This window comes from Aethalodelphis obliquidens, unplaced genomic scaffold, assembly GCF_003676395.1.
Source record: "Aethalodelphis obliquidens isolate GAN/ISIS:26980383/991018 unplaced genomic scaffold, ASM367639v1 scaffold34, whole genome shotgun sequence".
Classification (NCBI taxonomy): domain Eukaryota; kingdom Metazoa; phylum Chordata; class Mammalia; order Artiodactyla; family Delphinidae; genus Aethalodelphis; species Aethalodelphis obliquidens.
In genome coordinates, this window is record NW_020837978.1 from 20,409,177 (window position 1) to 20,428,599 (window position 19,423).

At 40.2% G+C, this 19,423-nt stretch overlaps 1 protein-coding gene across 7 annotated transcripts in view; it reads left to right on the forward strand.

Annotated features, from left to right (window-relative positions):
* CARMIL1 (capping protein regulator and myosin 1 linker 1) overlaps nucleotides 1-19,423 on the forward strand; it is a 315,566-nt gene that overhangs the window by 240,822 nt on the left and 55,321 nt on the right. For all 7 annotated transcript variants that reach the window (XR_003437580.1, XR_003437579.1, XM_027128538.1 and 4 more), the window contains exons 25-28: nucleotides 4,590-4,718; nucleotides 5,599-5,730; nucleotides 17,035-17,210; nucleotides 19,272-19,359. Coding sequence is in view for 5 of the 7 variants with exons in the window: in XM_027128538.1 (XP_026984339.1) it covers nucleotides 4,590-4,718; nucleotides 5,599-5,730; nucleotides 17,035-17,210; nucleotides 19,272-19,359 (525 nt within the window). In the remaining 2 variants the exon portion in view is untranslated. The remainder of the gene's footprint in view (nucleotides 1-4,589; nucleotides 4,719-5,598; nucleotides 5,731-17,034; nucleotides 17,211-19,271; nucleotides 19,360-19,423) is intronic.

The window sequence follows — 19,423 nt, forward strand, 5'->3', positions numbered from 1 at the left end:
TCATGTGTTTGTTGGCAGTCTGTATATCTTCTTTTCTCCTTGTGCTTTTTACAGCCCTTTTCCTTTGTATCAGGGAAGCCGAGTCACTGTGAGTTGTTACGGGGTAAGGAATTTTTAGATCTTCACAATTGTGGGAGAAGCTGGGGGAATAGATGCTCTATGCCTTGTACACGGTGTTTCAACTCCTTAACCTGTGCCTGAGTCTTATACTATCTTGCCTCAACTCAGCATTCCAATCTGATCTCCCACAATAAAGTACCTCTGTTCCTAATCAGTAAATAGGAATCACAAGTGTCTGGATATGCCATTGCTTATGTTCATTCTTTGCTTTTAAAATTCCCTTCTCTTTTCTCAGTTTGTAGAAATCTTTCAGGACCCAGTCTAAAAGCTACCTTCAGCATCAGCTACATGTGATCCCTCCCTTGACTGAAATCCTTTAGAACTTTCTATCATTTATTTAGTCATTGAATAAACACTTATAAGGGTCTGTGGTATGGCAGGCACTATTATAGGGGATGGAGCTTTGGCAGTGAACAAAATGTGCCTGTCTTTGTGGATATTACATTTTGCAAACTTTATATCTTGTGTTATTGTTAATGTCTTTCCACTTCTAGATTTTTACATTGCTTGGTGGCAAAGGGTATATCTTACTCAGGACTGTATCTCATTCAGTGCAAGGTGTTGAGTATATTTCTTTGAATTGAATAAAGAAATAGACGTGGAGGAAGATAAAATTTTCCACGAGTAAGCTATTTGCTGGGACTGAGAACAGTTGTAACAAGTTGCAAGCAACCGAAGATAGCATTTATTGCTAATGGCTCTAAGTTCTGCACTTGGGTTCTATAGCCCAGTATGTTTGGAAAAGCCTAAGTGGTCACCACCAAGTGACATGTGAGTTGCTTTGTGATTTAGTTGCCAAAGAAGCCAATTTGACTTATACCATATAAATGAAAGTATATTTTCTACGTTAAGAAAGGTGGTAGCCCCGTTCAGCTTACTGATCCACTCTTCCTGTGTTACAATCTATTTTATTGAGCGGGGGGGCATGTTTTGTGACGGTCTTAGATGGAGGGAGAATTCAGAGAAGTGACCTGGGGTGGACAGGGGGAGGTGGCAGTCAGGGACCACACAGTGGTGTCACAGTAGAATGGTAGAAGGAACTGGGAATGTCAATCCTGAAGAAGAAAAGATTAGAGAAGATAAGACTGGGCAAGACTGTCACATGGAAGAGAGCTTGTGACTGTTCAGAGTGCTCTCAAGGGGGAAGACATGTGACCTGTAGAAGAACATGGGAAGACAGATGAGGGCTCAAAGAAGACCAAGTCCAAGTACATTTCCTTGGAAAAAAGTGAGCTTCTCAAACTATGGCAGTTAACAACTTTCCTGGGGTGCTTTAGAAAATGGAACACTAGGGCTTAGGATAAAGTAGGGAGTTGAAAATCAAGAGCCCAAATGCAATCATCTACCCTGAGGTCTTTCATGAGATAACCAAAGAGATGACAGTCTTTCAGACTGCAGTTTCCTTTGTTTTTATTTGTGTATCTTAGGGACTTGAATATGAACTGAGAGTCAAAATCCTTGGTTTCCTGTTTTCAAAATCTCCAGTTGGTACTCTGTGTAATCGTTCTGTGTCATCTTAAATAGTTTCACTTTTCTGGGCCTTGAGGTCTTTAGTTGCAAAGTATCTGAATGTGATCTATTGGGCTGTGCTGAACCTTAGCAAGTGTGTGTACAGAAGAATCTTTGAGCCTTGTGAGATTTCATGTCTTATTTGAATCGAAGAACGAAATTTTTATGTTTCTTTTGGATGTGATTTTAAAAGTTCTACTTAAAGACCATTTTGCTGAGTCCATTTAGACCCTCTCTCCTTGGTGTACGCTTAATGGCACACGCTTCAAGGGTCTCTGGTCTCTCATGATTATTAAAGATGATCAGTTTTATGGTACCACATCCACATGCCTCTCAAATTAGTCTTTTGTGGCCTCAGATGTATATCAGTTCCTTTCTTAGTATGGGGTTCATTTTGTTTCTTGAAATTAGGTATTCATTCTTGGTGAGATATGAATTATTGATGACCATTTTTGTTTCAGGAAGCACAGATCAATACAATAGTTGGAAGAGCTGGAATTTATATCAATTAAGATTAAAGAAAACATAGTTCTCTTCAGGACTCTGTGTAAATGCAGAAAATTAAGATGTGATCCCTGCCTACAAGCTCAGATTTTGGTTAGGGAGATGATTATTATATGAGAAGCATTATTCATGTAACTTCTTTTTCCTACGAGAGTTGCACATAGTTCACTTATGTAGCCTCAGTACATTTTACAGTCATAGGAGCTGTTCTTTTTTTTACTTTTATTTGCATTTATTTTTTGTGTCTTTTATTACTAGGCCATAAGTTTTTGTTTCTTCAGTTTCTTCTGGGATATCTTTTTCTTCTGGGCAACCTCCTCTTCTGGTTTAGGAACAGTCTGTTCTTTTTCAGTGAAGATCATCTCAGTGTGGCAGGGAGAGCTCATGTATGGGTTGATCTGACCATGAGCTCTGTAAGTCCTACACCCCATCCTGGGGGCTTTTGTTCACCTGGATGTGCTCAATGACCATCTAAGCCCTTAAGTTCAGCATTACTCTCTGCATTTTTGAGCATGTGCAGTAAAAATTCAGCACTCTTTTTTGGGCCACCAACCCTGCGTCCAGCCCCATTGTTTGGCCAGGGCACACCTACGAGCTCCACCATTGTAATGGCAGAATGGCACACATTGCTTCTTTAAAGTGACATCCTTCAGATACTTGGTGGCTTTCGGATATGTGTACCCTTAACGGCCTGGGCAGTTTCACAAGTGTTCTTAAAGTGAACGCGAGGATTTGAACCTCTCGACTTGCATGATTTTGTGGAGTTTTCTGGGTCAGGTGAATAACGAACCATTTTTAGAGGTCATACATTAACATTAGCATCACTGACCCTTTGTCAAGAGACTAAGTGCTTTGAGTGATGTTATTTTACTGGGTTGTCTTCATCATACACTAGAAAAGAAGATGGAGTAGACGTTACGAACCTGATTTTTTAAAAGAGAAAGGCAGGAGAATCGGTGATACTGCAGCAGGTAGATGCGGGCTCTATAATCAGACCTTCAGTTTGCTGAGCAGTGTAGTAAAGTTTCTATTATGGTGGAATTTATGGGGGAAGGAGGGCTCATTTTGGCTTCCTATAGCTGTTATACCAAATAATTCAAACTAAATAGAGAAGTGTGAATTTAAATAAAAAAGGTTGTTGCTGGATCGTCACCTCTGCTGAATGAATTATCAGGAAGGATACGACTTGATATGTAGGGTCTCTGGGGAATAAATGATTTTTTTTTTAAGAATAGACAATCTGCAGCTCTGATCAACAGATATATATGGAATCTAAAAAAGAAAAAAAAAATGGTACTGATGAACCTAGTGGCAGGGCAGGAATAAAGATGTAGACATGGAGAATAGACTTGAACATCTGGGGTGGAGGGGTGGGAAGCTGGGATGAAGTGAGAGAGTAGCATTGACATATATACACTACCAAATGTAAAATGGATGGCTAGTGGGAAGCAGCCGCACAGCACAGGGAGATTAGCCTTGTGATGACCTAGAGAGGTGGGATAGGGAGGGTGGGAGGGAGGCTCAAGAGGGAGGGGATATGGGGGGATATGTGTATGCATATGGCTGATTCACTTTGTTGTACAACAGAAACTAACACAGTATTGTGAAGCAATTATACTCCAATAAAGATCTATTAAAAAAAATATGGGAGAAACTTTTAAAACCACACAGTAATTGTCTTTTTCTTCAGACGTCTTAGCTTTGTTCACGTTTCTCTTTATACATACAAATAGAATAGAGCATAATCTTACCCTTCTGTACTAGTTTTTGTCCACAGTAGTGATCTGCCACTACCCTGTGGGTTTTATGTTTAAATCCATGAAACATCTGAAAGTGATTCAGATGTAATTAACATGGGAGAAGGACCTTAATAGAATAGAAACTAGATGTTATTAACTTTATTATTGCCTATGTTAATATAATAAAACCTCAGCTTATGCTTGTTTTGGTAGAAAATTACCTGATATAATTGAACTAATTAAAAAATATTAATTTCCAGGGATGTTCTGATTTCCATAATATTGAGACCAACTGGCTGTGGGCATCATTTTGTCATCAGCTGCCTCAGAATTGTACATCTCCTTTTTCTGTTTCCTCAGTACCCAGCACTATGTCTGACACATAGAGGGTACTCAATAAAAATTAATGAAGGAGAGTTACTATCAAGCAAAATGTCACTGAGTAGCTATGAGATTCTGAATCACCAAGAAGTGTTCACTTTTGTTCTACATGCTGCATTTCCTAAGGCAGGAGAGGGGACCAAAACCCCTTACATGTTTGTTTGGAATTAACGTTGCTAAAGGTTTCTTATAGAAATAGATAAATTAATAATTGGCTATAAGCTGTCTTGAAGATTCCAGTTAGGAGAAGTATTCATCCTCATTCAGTGTTTCCTTTTGTCTGAACATTGGCTGTGCTGACTTGGGTGCTTGCTCTCCTTGTTATGTGTGGAGCAGATGATTGACAGAATATGTGTGAAAGTACAAGATCATCTCAACTCTTTACGAAACTGTGGGGGAGATGCTGTCCAGGAAGATCTAAAATCAGCAGAAAGGCTCATGCGTGATGCTAAGAACTCTAAAACGGTGAGTTTCACTTCCAGCTACATGAGTCCTGTGGAATAAAAAGACTTTAAACTAGTTTTAGAAACTAGTTCTAACTACATTTACTTTTCTACCCAATTTCAAGGTTACTAACAAGTGGCAAGGTGAACTGAGTTAGTCTTTGCCTCCTTTCTGTACCCGTGCTAATTACCAATAATCAAAATACAGTTGTTCCTCAGAATCTGTGGGGGGATTGGTCCCAGGACCCCCTGCAGATACCAAAATCTGTGGATGCTCAAATCCCTTATATAGAAAATGGTGTAGCACAGGTGGGCCTCCTTATCCGCGGGTTCTGCAGCCTCGGATACAGCCAGCCGGCTGTATAGAATTAAAAGCAGAGGGTCAGTGTGATTTACAAAGGGTATAATCAGGTTCTAGGTAACTGGGAGGTAGTTGTAGTTTCAATGAGTAACAACTCATTGCACATGATTCTACTGCCAAACTGATAGCACGAAACTCTCCTCTGTCGCCTCTAAAAGGAAGCTTCTCTCAACTTAGACTGTGGTCCCCAAAGTGTGATTTCATAGAGAAAGGACTAACTGGGAGTCAGGAAACCTGGGATCTGGTCCAGGCTCTGCTATTAGAATCACACAATCATTGAATTTTATAAGTAGGAGGAATCTTGTGGATTAGTCAGATACTCTCACACCCGAGATGAAGACTTTAAGGCACAAACAGGTAAGGTACTGTTCCTCTGGGTTTAAAGCTGGACCTCAGTTTTTTAATTGGTATAAAGGGCCTTTCATCAAGACGATCTTCGTTTATCTCTAGTATTTCTCGACCCTGTTTTATGAACTCTGCAGTGACTTTGGTGCTTATTTAAATATTTATTATGGAGAGGTTACTTTTATTTTTCTTACAGTTGTTACCAAATTTATACCACGCTGGTGGTGCATCTTGGGCGGGAGCCAGTGGCCTGTTATCCAGCCCAATTCAGGAGACCCTGGAATCAATGGCCGGAGAAGTTACGAGAGTTGTAGATGAACAACTCAAGGTTTGTGGTTTCTGTTATTTTGGAAAATGGAATTGTTATGACTTAACTATGTATGATAGCATTTCATACCATGCTATCCTATATTTTATAGGCACGTGTGTGCGTGCACGTGTAGTAAAAATGGAATACCGTGCCTTTCCCAGCTTCATCTGTAGGTTTTGGAATAACTTTTTGCATAATAAGGTCAAGTAAAACCTATCAAATTCAATTTTGTTTTTGATGGTAAATCTCTAACCGTATTTAACGTATGACAGGTGGCCACTGATAAGGGAAAGATTGATTTTTGCTTAGAAAGAGAAGTCTGCTTCGCGAAAAAATATCTCCTGTTACTACATTCGATTTAGAGAATGGGAGAGATGACGGAGCTGTGTGCTTACAGTGCCAAGCTTCTGCGTACATGGAGAGTTTGCCACTAGGTAAAGAGCTGGTTGAAAGATTAAAGAGGGATTTAGAATGAAGTTACAAGGCACCCAAAGTAACAGAAACTTGTCTATAGGCTCATAGGTTGAAGAAAAAAAAAAAAAGTCTTTGAAATTTAAGCGACGAGAGTAACCCAAGACCAGCTTTTTCCTAATGTAACTTCAAAAAACAGCTACAGCAGAAGACATTTCACTTTCCGAAAGTTTTCATCATTTTCAATCTGTTCAAGGATGCCTTAAAAAGACCTTGTCTAAATTACTGTGTTTATTTGGTTCGTTTTCTTCTGAGAACTCAGTTGCTGTAGCTCAGCGGGATTTGATGAGCAACTCAGTCATAACTTTGCAACATGCTAATTATTCTGTTTGTAAATTTAATTAATGTGGGAGAGAACGTTGTGGATTATTTAGGCGTTTAAGCCCCTTTCTTCCTGTAGTACAATACAGAGAGACTCTTGTGTATCATTTTTATTTTACTTAACTGTGGTTATTTTGAATACATTCTGAGCAAAGACAAAGGGGTAGGAAAAGGACTGGTTGGTTGATATAGAGTTCTGCTAGATCAGTTGTTACCTAACAGCACTTGTTTTATCCTCCATGAAGGATCAAATATGTAAAAAGGATACTTTCTTACACATTTAAAATAAAGTCATCTTTGTTGCTTATTTACTTCTGACTGTAAAAAATGAAACTACTCTTTGTGAAACATTTGAACAGTAAACATCACTTGAAATCCCGGAGACAACATCATTCTTAATATTTTAGTGAATTTCCAAACATTCTCTGTCTACACACACAATTTTACGTGTGTGATCATACTACACGTACTTTTTTATATTTGGTACAATATCGTGAATACAATTCTAGATCAGTGAGTACTCATCATCATTTTAGTGGCTACATGGTATTTCATTGTATAGATGTCCCAGTGTCCTGGAGAAGCTCAGTCCTCCTCTGTGTCTCTCCTTTACTTTCACACAGAACTCACTTTTGACGCTTCTGGTCACCAGATGTGAGGGGTTCTCCCCCCCCCCCGCCCCCCGAGCTGGGTGTCCTACTATTTAACTCAATTCAGACACTATCTACCTGGAGATAGCATTAGATCCCACAGTTTAAGGGCTCAGTCCCCCAAGACTGCCCCCGCCCCACTTCAGATACCAACTGGAAGTCCAGTTTGTACCTGAGCTCCCGACCAATTGGCAATAAATCCGAGGTTCTTTTAACCCCTCCTCCAGTTCAATTAACTTGCCAGAGTGGCTCCCAGAACTCAGGGAAACACTTATGTTTACCAGTTTATTAAAGGATATGATAAAAGATATAGATGAACAGCCAGATGGAAGAAATGTACAGGTCCAGGTATGTGGGAAAGGTTTCAGGGCTTCCATGCTCTCTTGGAGCACACCACTCTCCCACACCTCCAAGAGTTCACCAACCCTCTGAACCCATACTTCTGTTTTTTTTTTTTTTTTGCGGTACGCGGGCCTCTCACTGTTGTGGCCTCTCCCGTTGCAGAGCACAGGCTCCGGACGCGCAGGCTCAGCGGCCATGGCTCACGGGCCCAGCCGCTCCGCGGCATGTGGGATCCTCCCGGACCGGGGCACGAACCCGTGTCCCCTGCATCGGCAGGTGGACTCTCAACCACTGCGCCACCAGGGAAGCCCCTTTTGGGGTTTTGATGGAGGCGTCGTCATGTAGGCATGGCCAGTCATTAACTCCATTTTTAGCCCTCCTTAGGAGGGGGGTGTGGAGCTGAAAATTCCAAGCTTCTAATCATAGCTTGGTCTTTCCAGTGACCAGCCCTCATCCAGGAGCCATCCAAGAGCCCACCCAATAAAGCAAAAGACACCCCCATCACCCAGGAAATTACAAGGGTTTCAGGAGCCCTGTGTAAGGAACCAGGATCAAGGACCAAATATTAGAACAAAAGATGCCCCTAGTGTTCTTATCACTTAGGAAATTACAAGGGTTTCGGGAGCTCTATGCCAGGAACTGGGGGCAGAGACCAATATATATTTTCTATTATCTCACAGCCAGCATAATTTATTTTCTAATTTCTGATTAATCCTATTAGAGTCAATGCCTGTAGTTGATCCATTCCGAGGTCAAATGGTACACACGTTTTATACGTTCGTATGTATTCACAAACTGTTTTCCAGTAGTGTACTCAATTGCTTGTTTTGTCATACCCTCACCAATACTAAGCATTTTAACGTTTTAATATTTGTCAGTGTAACAGGTTAAAAAAAATCTCATTTTGTCTTTTGGATTTCTTTAGTAGCCAGTGAGGCATCAAGTAGTTTTATTATCCATTTGTATTTCTTCTTTTGTAAATTACATATTTGTATCTATTGCCTTTTTCCTTTAAAGTTTTTGTAAGAATTCCTTATATACTAAGAATGGCTGTCATTTAAATCAGCACGAAACGTTGCAACTGGAACTTTCCTGTCAAACAGCTTCCTATGGGCACTTGTTTCAACTGGTCTAAACCACAAGCTATCCCTTGAAATTTTGGTCCGTTTCCTCCCCAGCACACCAGATGGTTGGAATTGACTCTTGCCAGTCATTCTTGGAAGGGAGTAGAAGGCAGAGGTCTAAAGTAAAAGGCATTTGAATTTTTAAAAGCCTGAAATAATAACAATATATTTAGGACCAAAAATATTTTTCTGTAAATAGACATTCCCCAGATTTTTTGAGGCTGACCTTTCTGGCCCCTTGTCAGTGTCACCAGTGTTCTCCCTTCACTACAGCTTCCTTATTTGCAAGTGTCATCACCTGCTTTTCTCTCAATCTACCTCTGGGGTCCCAGGCTCCCAAATGCCCTGATTTTTTCTCTTCCCCACTCCCTTGTTTTCTTTACTCTCAATCCTTTTGAGTTGCAAGTTCTCTTCCCTTCTCTTTCCTTCAGGGACTTCTGTTATGAATCAAAGCAAATCCTCAACCACAACTTCTTAATTAAATGTTACTTATTAATTTCCGTTTCACTGAGTTCACAGTTTTTGATACTTTCAACAGACTATAGACAGTTACTTCCTTTCTTTTTCCTTCCAGTTGACCTGATAAGTGGACATCATTTTATGATTAAAAAAAAATCCCCATTTATCTATTTTATATAGCTTTCCAGCACCTTGATTTTCTTAAAATTATGTAGGAAAAGAATGTATTTTTACTACAATCAGTATTCAGTTTCTTAAATTAAACAACTGTGTCCTAATTTATTTCACTAGTAGTATTATATTTTGTTTGGTTAAAAAAGAGTCCTTTCTCTATTTCTGAAATTCTCTAAGATTAACATGTTATACTAGCAAAAGCTAAAGTGTATGTACTTTTTTGTAAAAATATGTTTTTATTGTAGTGAATTAAAAAAATGGGACTAGCAAGCCTGGATTTGTGACCTGGGTTTGCTACTAGCTGTTTGCTCCAAGCAAGTCACCTGATTTGTTGGGACTGAGCCTCCTTGTGCAGGATTGTCTTGGTCTCGAGATAATTAGGGAGATTTTATCCTTAATATTTACTCATCCTATATCATGGCCAGCAGTACACATTTTGAATTCTGGATAAGAATAAGTTCAAATAGCTCTTTGAGTCATCTTTCAAAAAATACTAGTTCAGAAAAGCCAAAGAAATGGCCGGAAGAGCCAGCCTTCTTAGCAAACTTCCTGGAGGAGAAGAAAGCAGTAAGTGTGGAGAAAGTCCTTCTTTGAAACGAAGTGATATTTTCTCTGGACTGGCCTGTTTTAGGTGTTTTTAAATGACAACTCACCTCCTGTTTTCCCTGTTTTTCATCCTAACATTTATTCCTGGGGTAATCGTAGATGAATAAGTGGGATTTGAATGTTGGGATTTGAATGTTTTAACATAAGGGAACTTTCATTTTCCCCTTCTGGACTTAAATTTTAGAATGCTTGTTTTGGCCTTGAAAATGCTTCATTTCCCTCAGGGCTTCAACTGTGAAATACCAGGGCTTCACTGGTAAATATCAGGTTTACCAAGGAAATGAGGCCTGAGGGGTGTAGGTGGCATTTTGGCAAGTACTAACTCAGTTTGCTGGGAGGGTTCTCTGAGTTTTCTTACTTTCCGACATTTTATATAATATTTTCCAAAGCAAAAGAAAGAAATTTCAGAGCACTTCAGTGTGGAAGTTGTATTTGCTTGTAATGAATTACAGCTAGTCATTTGTTCACTGCAAGAATATGTGAGCATAGCTGCCATGTTAAGGATATTAACTCAATTTATTTTACAAATATTGTACATTTGTACAATATATTACAAATATATATTATACATATATTTGTACATTTGTACAAATATATTTGTACAATATATTTGCACATTTGTACAAATATATTACAAATATATTACAAATACAATATTTTACAAATATTGTACATTTCAAATACAGGGCCTGCTCATTCAAGTTGTCTCAAGGTAGTACACATAGACTCACAAAATGGAGAATATGTAAGAAAAGTTAAGAAACATGGATAGAGTGAGAAAATTTAACATAAGCCAAATTAGATTTCCGGAAGGAAAGAGAAGATAAATAGGAGAAGGTAACAATTGTGGGGATGGTGGCTGAGAATTTCAGGGATTGATGAAAGGCTAGAATCTTCAGATTCAGGAAGTCCAGCGAAACCCAGACAGGAAAGATAGAAGCAAATCCATGTCTCGAATCATCGTAATGAAAAGTGGAAAACACTGAAGACAAAGAGAAGATCTTAAAAGGAGCCAGAGGGAAGGAAAAGCCATATTACTTTAAACAGATCAAAATTAAGACGGACAGGACAGCTCATTTCTTGACAGGAAGCTAAAAAGACAATGAAATAACATCTTCATGCTTCTGAGAGAACAGATCAAGAATTATATACTCAATAAACCTACTATTAAGAATGAGGATGAAATGAAAACATTTCATCCAAACAAAATCCAAGATAGTTTACTGCCAGTAGACCACACTAAATAAACACCTAAAGGATATGCTTTAGGACAAAGGAAACATTATCAAAGAAAGAGGGTCTGAGCTGCAGGAAAGAATAGTGAGCAGGGAAAATGCCAAATGTGAAACATCATATATGAGACAATAACATGGATGTCTAATTTCTGCTGTCAAATTAAGAATAAATGCAAGTAAAATACTAGAAGTGAGCATCTAAGTCAGTTAGGAGTGAGTAAAAGAAGTCTAACATCCTAGTTTTGTTCTGGAAAAAACTTAAGGGATCAACATTAGATCTGGGTTGTCCATTGTCTTGTCCATTAGCCACATATGGTCATTTAAATGTAAATTAAACTTCAATGACATTTAAAATTCAGTTTCTCAGTTGCACTAGCCACATTTAAATGGCTCAATAGCCACCTGTGGCTAGTGGCTCCCATATTGCACAGCACAGGTATTCCCATCATCTCAGAAAGTTTTATTGGACAGTGCTGCTTTAGACATGAAGTAAAGCATGCAGGTTAAACTTTCTAGTGTAACCACCAAAACAGAGGCAGTGCACCAGGGGTCATACTGCATACCAAGAGGAGCATTAGGAAATGTTTGGGATTATTTTGGGTTGGCATGGGCAGGTGATAATGATCCTAAACATGCTGTAATACAAGGTTCAGTTCCACACCAGAAGGAATGCTCTCACTCAACATCTAGCGATGCAGTAGAAAAGGAATCACTAGGACTTCCCTGGCGGTCCAGTGGTTAAGGCTCCGCGCTTCCACTGCAGGGGGCATGGGTTCGATCCCTGGTCAGGGAACTAAGATCCCGCATGCTGCATAGCGTGGCCAAAAAAAAAAAAAAGGCATTACTAGAGATAAAATAGATCAGTGAATAATGACAAATGATCCAATTTGCCAGAGATAATTTCAACTGTGTACGTATTTAATTATATGGCTTTATATATATGAGTAAGTGGACAAAATTACAAAGAAAAATTGATAATATTTACTATTATGGTAGAGATCTTTCAAAATGACTGCCAGTAACTGATAGATCAAGTAAATGAAGTAATGATAAAGAATATTTGAAAAAATTCTTTATAATGATAAAGAATATTTGAACAATAGAATTCTCAGTTGTGACCTAGTGGACCTATGTGATCAGTGCACCAATAATAGGAGACTATCAGTTCTTTGCAAGGATACGTGAAATATTTGACATGAGGTCTATAAGAACATCTCAACAATTTTCAAAGGTGGTATTCTCTGGTTTCATTTAAAATAAATTAGAAATTAATATCAAAATTTTAAAAAGGGAAAACCCCCACATGTTTATAAATTTAAAAATTACTTGTAACCCAGGGGTCAAAGGGGAGGGCAAAATTCGAATTAGAGGATATTTATAATTAAACAATAAAGTAGTTAGTAATCAGAACCTGTGAGATGCCGCTAAACCAGTACTTAGAGTGAAATATATGGCTTCTTCATAAGCCCAGACACTTATGAGGAAGAACAAGAAGGTTGGTGGTCTTGCCCTACCACATATTAGGACTTATCATAATTAGGACAGTATGCAGAGGTAGACAGACCAATGCTACAGAGAGATCCCAGAAATGGACCCATACATCTATGCAAATTTTCATAATGCCGCCTTCAGTGAGTTATCTTTGATCAACAGAAAAATGATGGACTATTCAGAACCCACATTCAGTAAGTTCCTGAGCTTATAATACTTTTTATATGTTTCTTAGAGATTGTTCCAAGAAGTGTGCTAGGCCCTGGGGAGAGAGGGTAGGGCTTCACAGTTGCTATCAGGTACAAGTTGTGTATCTGGAGTCTGGTGCCTCTAGCTCTCCATGAACTTCCAAAGTTATATGTAAAATCTCATACCAAATTTTCTGGATGCGTGTGCATCGATTCTCAAAGGCGTTCTTTGATCCCCACATTACTGCATTCTTGACCGTTTTATAACACATTTGATTACTGAGGTCGCCACTGGATGCTATGAGATCATCAAATGCAGTTTGGAGTGTGAAGGGCGTGGAAGGAACAAGCAAGAACATCTCCTCCAGGAGGTGATGCTTGCGCTGAGCTGAGTAGGGAGGCATACGGGTGATTTATTCTGGCTACAGAGGGGAACAGGATTCTAGGCTAAGAGAACAGTTGTAGAAAGCATGGAGACAGAGCCTGGATCATGTGGGGAACTGCCCTGTAACTGGATATGAATAGTTATAAGGGGAATATAGAGAGATGACAAAAAATGAGGCTAGAAAATTGAGCATTTACCAGATATTTCAGGGATTTCTATTCTGTGCTAATGAGTAATATTTTTGGCATATTTCCGCTTTTGAGAAAATGTCTAGGAGTAAATTTAACATGTTTTAGAGATACTTGTGATGGAAGGAGTTGAGGTAGGTGGAGTGTAGGGAGAGTTGCAAATTTCTGCCCTAGTTTGGTACCATACCTCACAATAAAAACTTTGCAAGAATGGTTGATTTTGCTGTTGCAGTTACTGTTTAGGTGGGATTAATGGGAGGCCAAACATGTTGTAGTTGACCTTGCCATGGTAGAATATCCTGGTGGAAATTCCTAATAGGCTGTATTATATATGCATTGGATGTTTTGTGTAGGTGGCTATAGGTAAACATTTAGTTGAGAACCATTGGAATATAGGTAGTAATTTGAAGCCATGGGAAGGATGGATGTTGAAGAATATGGTTTGGTGTGTAGAGGGCCATGGGACTTGGAAAGAGATGCTGTTTAAGGACCTGAGCTGGGGGCTAGACACAAAGAAGTGGTCAGGGGCTGCATTACAAATTTATCCTGTGATCCTTTCTCCCCTTTTTACCAGCCCTGTCACCAGAACATCCACCATGGTGGCATTAGGTACCAGCATTAGGGGATGAAAATTGTAGGTAATGAAGAGAGCCGAAAGGGACACACCTTTGGGCAATGGGCAGAGCATTGGAAAAGGGTGGCTGGAGTAGGAAACAAGAGTAGAAGATGAAACACCTGAGTCCCCTTCTCACTTATTCCAGTAACCAGCTGCGTGACCTTGAGGAAGTCACTTATCTCCTCCGAGTCTCCGTTTTCTCATCTATAAAATGGGTTTGCTAAAATCTACCTCTACTCACAGGGTTGTTATGTGGATCAAAGGAAATCATGGGTGAAATCACTTTGTAGAGTATAAATTGTCGGGCTAGAGATGGTGGTAGGGAATTAACTGCAAAATATCTGTCGAATTGGATGCCCAGGGCAGGATGAAATTCCTTTTTATAGGGTCAAAAATCATGCAGTAGTCAATTTGTAGAGCAGAAAGAGACCTTAGAAATAATTTTATGCGTCAGAAAGCAGAGATCTGCAAAGGTTCTTCACTTAACGCTGCGCACTGAACATTCCACAGAAATTTCACGTCGGGATCTGCATCGGAAGCCAGGCTTCCCTCCTTAGGTCTGGAGTTCATTCCAACTGAATGAACACTGTCATGCAGGGGACCTTTCAGAAAGTCACGCTATATTGATGAACATGACAGAATTCAAACAGCGTATTGATACCTGAGGTCGTTCTTATCAGGAGTGCTGGACTCCGCTACTCCATCTGGAACAGAATGTGTTTATTTTAATGCCAAAGAGGAAAATGATTTGTCTTAAACTGACTCATTTGGCATGGCTTGTAGCTCTCTTGGAATAATGTACTAAATGAGTGATTATTCAGAGTTCTCACAGGGACAGAGCACTGTCAGGATACGAGTGGCTTTCGGAAACTTCTCGAGTGGCTGCCTCCCCCACTCCTCTCCTGCTTTTCACAGGCTCTTTATAAACATCCTGCTGCTCTGCTGCTCATCCTGCAGTGTGATGAGAGATTGTACTATTGGCATCGGCATCGTGCTCTGCATGTGAATATATGAGCCGAGAGACTAGTCTTTACATAATAATGCTCCACTAGTCCCCTTCATACTGGAATAGTAATGGGATCAAGCTTGGCTTTCTTTTTTTTTTTTAACATCTTTATTGGAGTATAATTGCTTTACAATGGTGTGTTAGTTTCTGCTTTATTATAACAAAGTGAATCAGTTATACATATGTTCCCATATCTCTTCCCTCTTGCGTCTCCCTCCCTCCCACCCTCCCTATCCCACCCCTCTAGGTGGTCACAAAGCACCGAGCTGATCTCCCTGTGCTATGCGGCTGCTTCCCACTAGCTAGCTATTTTACATTTGGTAGTGTATATATGTCCATGCCACTCTCTCACTTTGTCCCAGCTTACCCTTCCCCCTCCCCACATCCTCAAGTCCATTCTCTAGTAGGTCTGTGTCTTTATTCCCGTCTTGCCCCTAGGTTCTTCATGACTTTTGGGTTTTTTTCTTAGATTCCATATATATGTGTTAGCATACGGTATTTGTTTTTCTCTTTCGGACTTACTTCACTCTGTATGACAGACTCTAGGTCCATCCACCTCACTACAAATAACTCAGTTTCATTTCTTTTTATGGCTGAGTAATATTCCATTGTATATATGTGCCACATCTTCTTTATCCATTCATCTGTTGATGGACACTTAGGTTGCTTCCATGTCCTGGCTATTGTAAATAGAGCTGCAATGAACATTTTGGTACATGACTCTTTCTGAATTATGGTTTTCTCAGGGTATATGCTGGGATCTTATCATGAGGATTAGCATCTTTGAAAACAAATTAATAACATTATCTGTGATATACTGAATTTTTATTGTATGCTAGACACGATACTGAACACCTTACACATGTCATTTAATCTTCAGTAATCCTATTAGGCAAGAACTTTTTTTTTTTTTTAAAGTTTTTTTTTTTTTTTTTTTTGCAGTACGCGGGCCTCTCATTGCTGTGGCCTCTCCCGCTGCGGAGCACAGGCTCCGGACGCGCAGGCTCAGCGGCCATGGCTCACGGGCCCAGCCGCTCCGCGGCATGTGGGATCTTCCCGGACCGGGGCACGAACCCGTGTCCCCTGCATCGGCAGGCAGACTCTCAACCACTGCGCCACCAGGGAAGCCCCAAGAACTTTTTGATTTGCCATTTTATAGATGAGGAAAGTAATATTGAGAGATCAGTAACTTAGCCCAGTGTCACTCAGCTGGGATTCAAATTTAGGTCTGATGCTCACTTGGGTGCCCTTTCCACACTTACCAGCCGTGCCACCCATCTCAGGCAAATCTTTTAACTTCCCTTAGCTCACATTCTTCAACTATAAGACGGTGATCACACGAATAGCTTCTGTACCCATCTTCACAGATCTTGGAAGGATAAAATGAACGGAAACATTTTTAAAATTCTGAAGTGCTATATAAGTAGGTTTTGACTGTTATTATTAATGTTGTTTATAAAGTGCTCTGTTAATATTTTTGTCTGTTATTCATGTTTTTGATTGTTCCGATAACAATTACAATTTTACTGAACACTAAAGCTTTTCTTTTAAAAGGGGAAAGCCAGAAGTTGTTACGTAGCGGTTTGCTATGACTGCTCTTTTGATGGAACTATTGAATGCTTCACCCTGATTTGAGGTTTCTGTGATTTGTGAAATTGCACAAGAGTTCTAACTTGATGTATGTTCTAGGGACATGTGTAAATTTATTTGCTAATACCCAGGAGAACAGTCTGGTGTGGTAAATTGGTGTATATGTGTCTTTGTAAATCTTATCACGAATGCCTCTGTGTTAAGGACAGCTAGCACACCATCATGCTCCAGACGCCAGGGTGAAGCCTGCGTGGATCTGCCAGGTGTCTGGTTTAAAGTGATCACCTGCGATCAGTGATCACCCAGCAGTCGCAAGTCATCCCAGGGCAGCTCCGAATCCTTAGTCGCACCTGGGACTCTGCTGTGTCCCTGTTCTCCGAGAGCTCGGCGTCATAAATAAGCACCTTTCAGTTTTATGGGGGGCGCCTCCGGGCCTGTGTCATCATCTCTCTGTCTCCACTTGTGCTGCGTTGCAGGCGTTGCTTGAGTCCATGGTTGATGCTGCCGAGAATCTTTGTCCCAATGTGATGAAAAAAGCCCACATTCGGCAAGACTTGATTCATGCCAGCACTGAGAAGATTTCCATCCCACGTGCCTTTGTTAAAAATGTCCTGTTGGAGCAGTCTGGAATTGATATCCTTAACAAAATTAGGTAGGTTTATAATGTTAATAAACCGAGGAGCTGCAGTGTCTGTGAATGCAGTTGAGGCAGCTGTGAAGAGCGTTATCGTTGGCTTTATTCGTACAGAATGTGTTTAGACGTGTCTATGAGGCAGCGACTATGTACAGATATAGCTGTGCCTAAATGCATAGGTTTAATACATTTCCAAAATCAGATGACCACAGATATGCCTGCATTACTGAGGAACAGTTACCTGCTCTTTTTAAGAGTTTTATTTTTTTTAAGAGGGGGGTACCTGTTTGTAATCCCCTCTTTCGTTCTGCTTCTGAAGCTTATCTTTCACCTTTATAAATCACTAACTTTTGAAGACTGAGGTCGGTTTGCTTTCTACCACCAGAATATTCTGAGCCAATGCACAGCCTATAAATAGGCAAAGAGGCCCACTAGGACTTCACCATGTTTCCCTTTGGGTTCATTTTTTTTTTTTTTTGCAGTACGCAGGCCTGTCACTGCTGTGGCCTCTCCCGTTGCGGAGCACAGGCTCTGGACGCGCAGGCTCAGCGGCCATGGCTCACGGGTCCAGCCGCTCCGCGGCATGTGGGATCTTCCCGGACCGGGGCACGAACCCGCGTCCCCTGCATCGGCAGGTGGACTCTCAACCACTGCGCCACCAGGGAAGCTCAAGAACCTTGTTTTGATGTTTTAACTTGCAATAAACTTTCCCTCCCGACCTCAGAGAGGCGGGGGCTGGGGAAGAGAAACAAACTACTGACCATGTAGTCTTAGAAGGAAGCAGAATTCCCAAACATGTCTAAAAGCATCAGAGGAAGTACTTGTTAACATTAGATTCCCAGGCCTCTCTGGATGTTTGGGGTAGGACCTAGTTATCTGTATTTTTCATAAGCAACCCGGGTGAATCTTATCAGTGGACACCTCTGGGGAATAATATAGTATTAGATAAACCAAATAGCTAGTGAGACCTTGTTTCAGAGACAGGAATTAAAGAAACATTCCTTTATATGTAGCCCAGGAAAATTTTTACCGTAGTCATCAAAGAGTTGGTGCTTCCCCTCTGCCCTGCCATCAGAAATCTTCTGAGCAGAAACATCGCGATGCAAATTTCAGTTAGAAAGATTTTCCCCTGTTACACAAATATACTTTCAACTTTAGCTTTAGGAGTAAATAATCTTATTTTGATAGCTCCTTTCCCTGCTCGAAAATTTTTAAAAGTATTGACTTCAGAAGTAGGCTGAAATGATGTGACGATGTCGGAACGTGGGTGTGTATCTCGCCAGCACGTTTACCTGGCAGTGTATTGTGCGTTTATGCACATTTGTGCATGTGTGCATTTAGGTAGGGTTATTTAGACTGAAGACACACATGGCAGTTGAATTCTTGGGAATGCCAAATAGCTAAAATGCTAACCAAAATACCAGCCGTCTGATGGAAACCTTAGCGGCTGAGTCATTTATTAGTAAAAACTACAAGCTACTTCTTGCTGTCTGGGCATCTTTATAAGGTTAGGTAAGAGGCACTAAAACTAAACATTTTAATAACTTCTGTTCATAAGAGGCAAGAGAACAGTGAATTTGACTTGATGGCAAGTCAAAGCAGAAGCAGTTCAGTATGGTACCATTTGACTGGTAAAAAGTTTTGTGAAAGGCGGTGGATATGCATGTGAAAGAAATAACCAAGACGTCACAACCAGACTAGATTTTCTTAATTTACTCCAGCCCAAGTTTGTTTTCATTTATGTCAATGGATGAATTGTTCCTCCCACATGGTACATATGGTTCCCATTAAGTTTGTCTTTATCCAGATGTTTTTTATTTCTACCACTAAATGTTGAGTTTTGAAATTGTAGAGGCAGGTTGGAATTGGTGAAGAAAGTCTATTACCTGTGTGTTTATGGCAGTGTTTAAGGCTTATTTTTGGAACTCCTTAGCCCTGTTTGCACATTCTTGTATGCCATTTTCAAAGACAGAAACAAAATCACAGTTGACCTTATCAACATAGTATCAAGGGTGGGTGATTTTTTTTTCCCTCTTGCACAAATTAAAATGCCACTCTGTGCTTTTGGTTTTCACACAGTGAAGTGAAGTTGACAGTGGCCTCCTTCCTATCTGACCGAATCGTGGATGAAATTCTGGATGCACTTTCACACTGCCATCACAAACTGGTAAGTGCTGTGGACGTCTTGAACCCTTATCCTAACCCTGGTTTGGTCTGCGGTAACGCAGGGC